The following is a 1,901-nucleotide window of genomic DNA, read 5'->3' on the forward strand; positions in this document are numbered from 1 at the left end:
ACCATTTCACAAATAATAAAACTTAACGTCCCTTTCTCCATGAGGTTTTCTCAGATTCCTTGACCCTTCCCTCCAGCCCCTGCTCCAGCCTGGCACTGTGTCATCCCTTCTTAGAACAATTGCTCTTCTCTATCCTAACACTACAAGTATTAATCCGAAGTAGGTTTTCTTATATGTATTTTACCAGTGATACAACTGAAGCTCAGAAAGCTTAGGAAACTTGCCCAGAGTCACACAGCTAGAAAACCACAGAGCTGAGATTTGCACTCAGTTTTCATTTTTGTAGTTTAGTTTAGGGGTGAACAAACTATGTCCTGTGGGCCAAATCCCACCTGCCACTTATTTTTGTAAACAGTTTTCTTGGAACAACTACATTCATTCATTTACATATTGCCTATAGCTGCTTTTGCCCTACAGTACCAGAGTTGTGTAGTTGCAACAGAGACCATCTGGCCTGCCAATCCTGAAATATTTACTATCTGGCCCTTTTACAGAAAACATTTGCTGACCTCTAGTTTAGTTTTTTACCCCAGATCCCATGCTCTTGTGAACTGCACTGTTTTGCTACTTAGCATTTGATAGCACTCTATTTATATTGCTCTCTAAGAGGTGTTGGAGAGGTGTTTAGTTTTATCTTCCTGACTGAATTAAACCTACATTAGAACAGCGACCCCTCATGTGACAGCCATTCTTAGGACCTACTATGTGCCAGACTGCGTAATCTCATCACAAGCTGTTCCAGTCTCTCCAGCTAATAGCACACACATAGTAGCTGCTCAACCAGTACCTAAAGGGTTGAATTGGAATGTTTCACCCAGGTAATATGAAGAGAAAACCCTCTGTGGGGCACACTCAGCCTCTGAAACCCCAGCAAGTGTCTAGCACTTCCTGCCTCTGCCTCCTCAGAGAAATCCCTTTCTCACTAAGCAGAAAGTCAGCCTGCCTCTCCCCAGACAGCAGACAGCCCCCAGAGCTCACTAATTACTAGACCCTGTTACAGCCCCTCTGGGAACATTACCTCATTTGAATTCCTGCCCCTAGTGAAATCAATACCGATAATTATATCTGTTTTTAAAGTGACCTGCTAAGCCCCTTTCTTCTTGGTGATCTTGTTTTCAACAGACCACAATTAGTCCTCTGGAGAATGCCATCGAAACCATGTCCACGGCCAACGAGAAGATCCTGATGATGATAAACCAGTACCAGAGTGACGAGAGCCTTCCCATCAACCCACTCTCCATGCTCCTGAATGGGATCGTGGACCCTGCTGTCATGGGAGGCTTTGCCAAGTATGAAAAGGTGAGGTTTTCACTTTCCAGGCTCTGGTGTGGGGCAGAGCAGTGGGAGGAAGGAGGGTGTGAGGGGTGTGGCAAGACACAGCTGCATGTTGCTTTTCTTGCTGTGGCTGTCCTTACCCCCAAAGGGACACTCAGCTCGGCTGGACCTCATCTAGCTCCCAGCATTTCTACAGCCTGTGGCTTGGCTGAGCTCCCATCTCCTTCCCTCCCTCATCACCACACCCCATGCTGGTCAGGAAGCGGGCAGGGATCATAAGTGTCCCTTAACCCCCTGGGCAGATCCGGGTAGCTCTATGAAGGAAAGGCTCGGAGATGACTGTGAGCCAGATCTGAGAAGTATAGGAGCCACAAGTCGAAGTACATGCCCCTTGTGTAAAGCCATTTCTTCCACAGAGGATTTGAAATGATGTATACAAATGGGAAAAAATGAAACCCAGAATCTATGAAAATACAAAAAGACTAGGAAATCAACTCCAAGGTTGGGGGGTGGGTGGTGGTTATAATCTAGATCTAGGTCATAAGGGCCCTCCAGAAAGCCCCACACATTTGAGCCACAGATTTCATTTTTGAGCTTCCTGGTGACCATAGCAAAAAGAGAAATAA

General features: G+C 46.0%; 1 protein-coding gene across 1 annotated transcript in view; it reads left to right on the plus strand.

Annotated features, from left to right (window-relative positions):
• Positions 1–1,901, plus strand: part of LOC103606274 (dedicator of cytokinesis protein 2-like) — a gene marked incomplete at its 5' end in the record, with an annotated part of 28,942 nt that overhangs the window by 8,177 nt on the left and 18,864 nt on the right. Inside the window, one exon of the mRNA XM_008590883.1 lies at positions 1,123–1,299. Coding sequence (XP_008589105.1) covers positions 1,123–1,299 — 177 coding nt within the window. The remainder of the gene's footprint in view (positions 1–1,122; positions 1,300–1,901) is intronic.

The sequence above is a fragment of the Galeopterus variegatus genome, unplaced genomic scaffold (assembly GCF_000696425.1).
Source record: "Galeopterus variegatus unplaced genomic scaffold, G_variegatus-3.0.2 Scaffold6423, whole genome shotgun sequence".
NCBI lineage: Eukaryota > Metazoa > Chordata > Mammalia > Dermoptera > Cynocephalidae > Galeopterus > Galeopterus variegatus.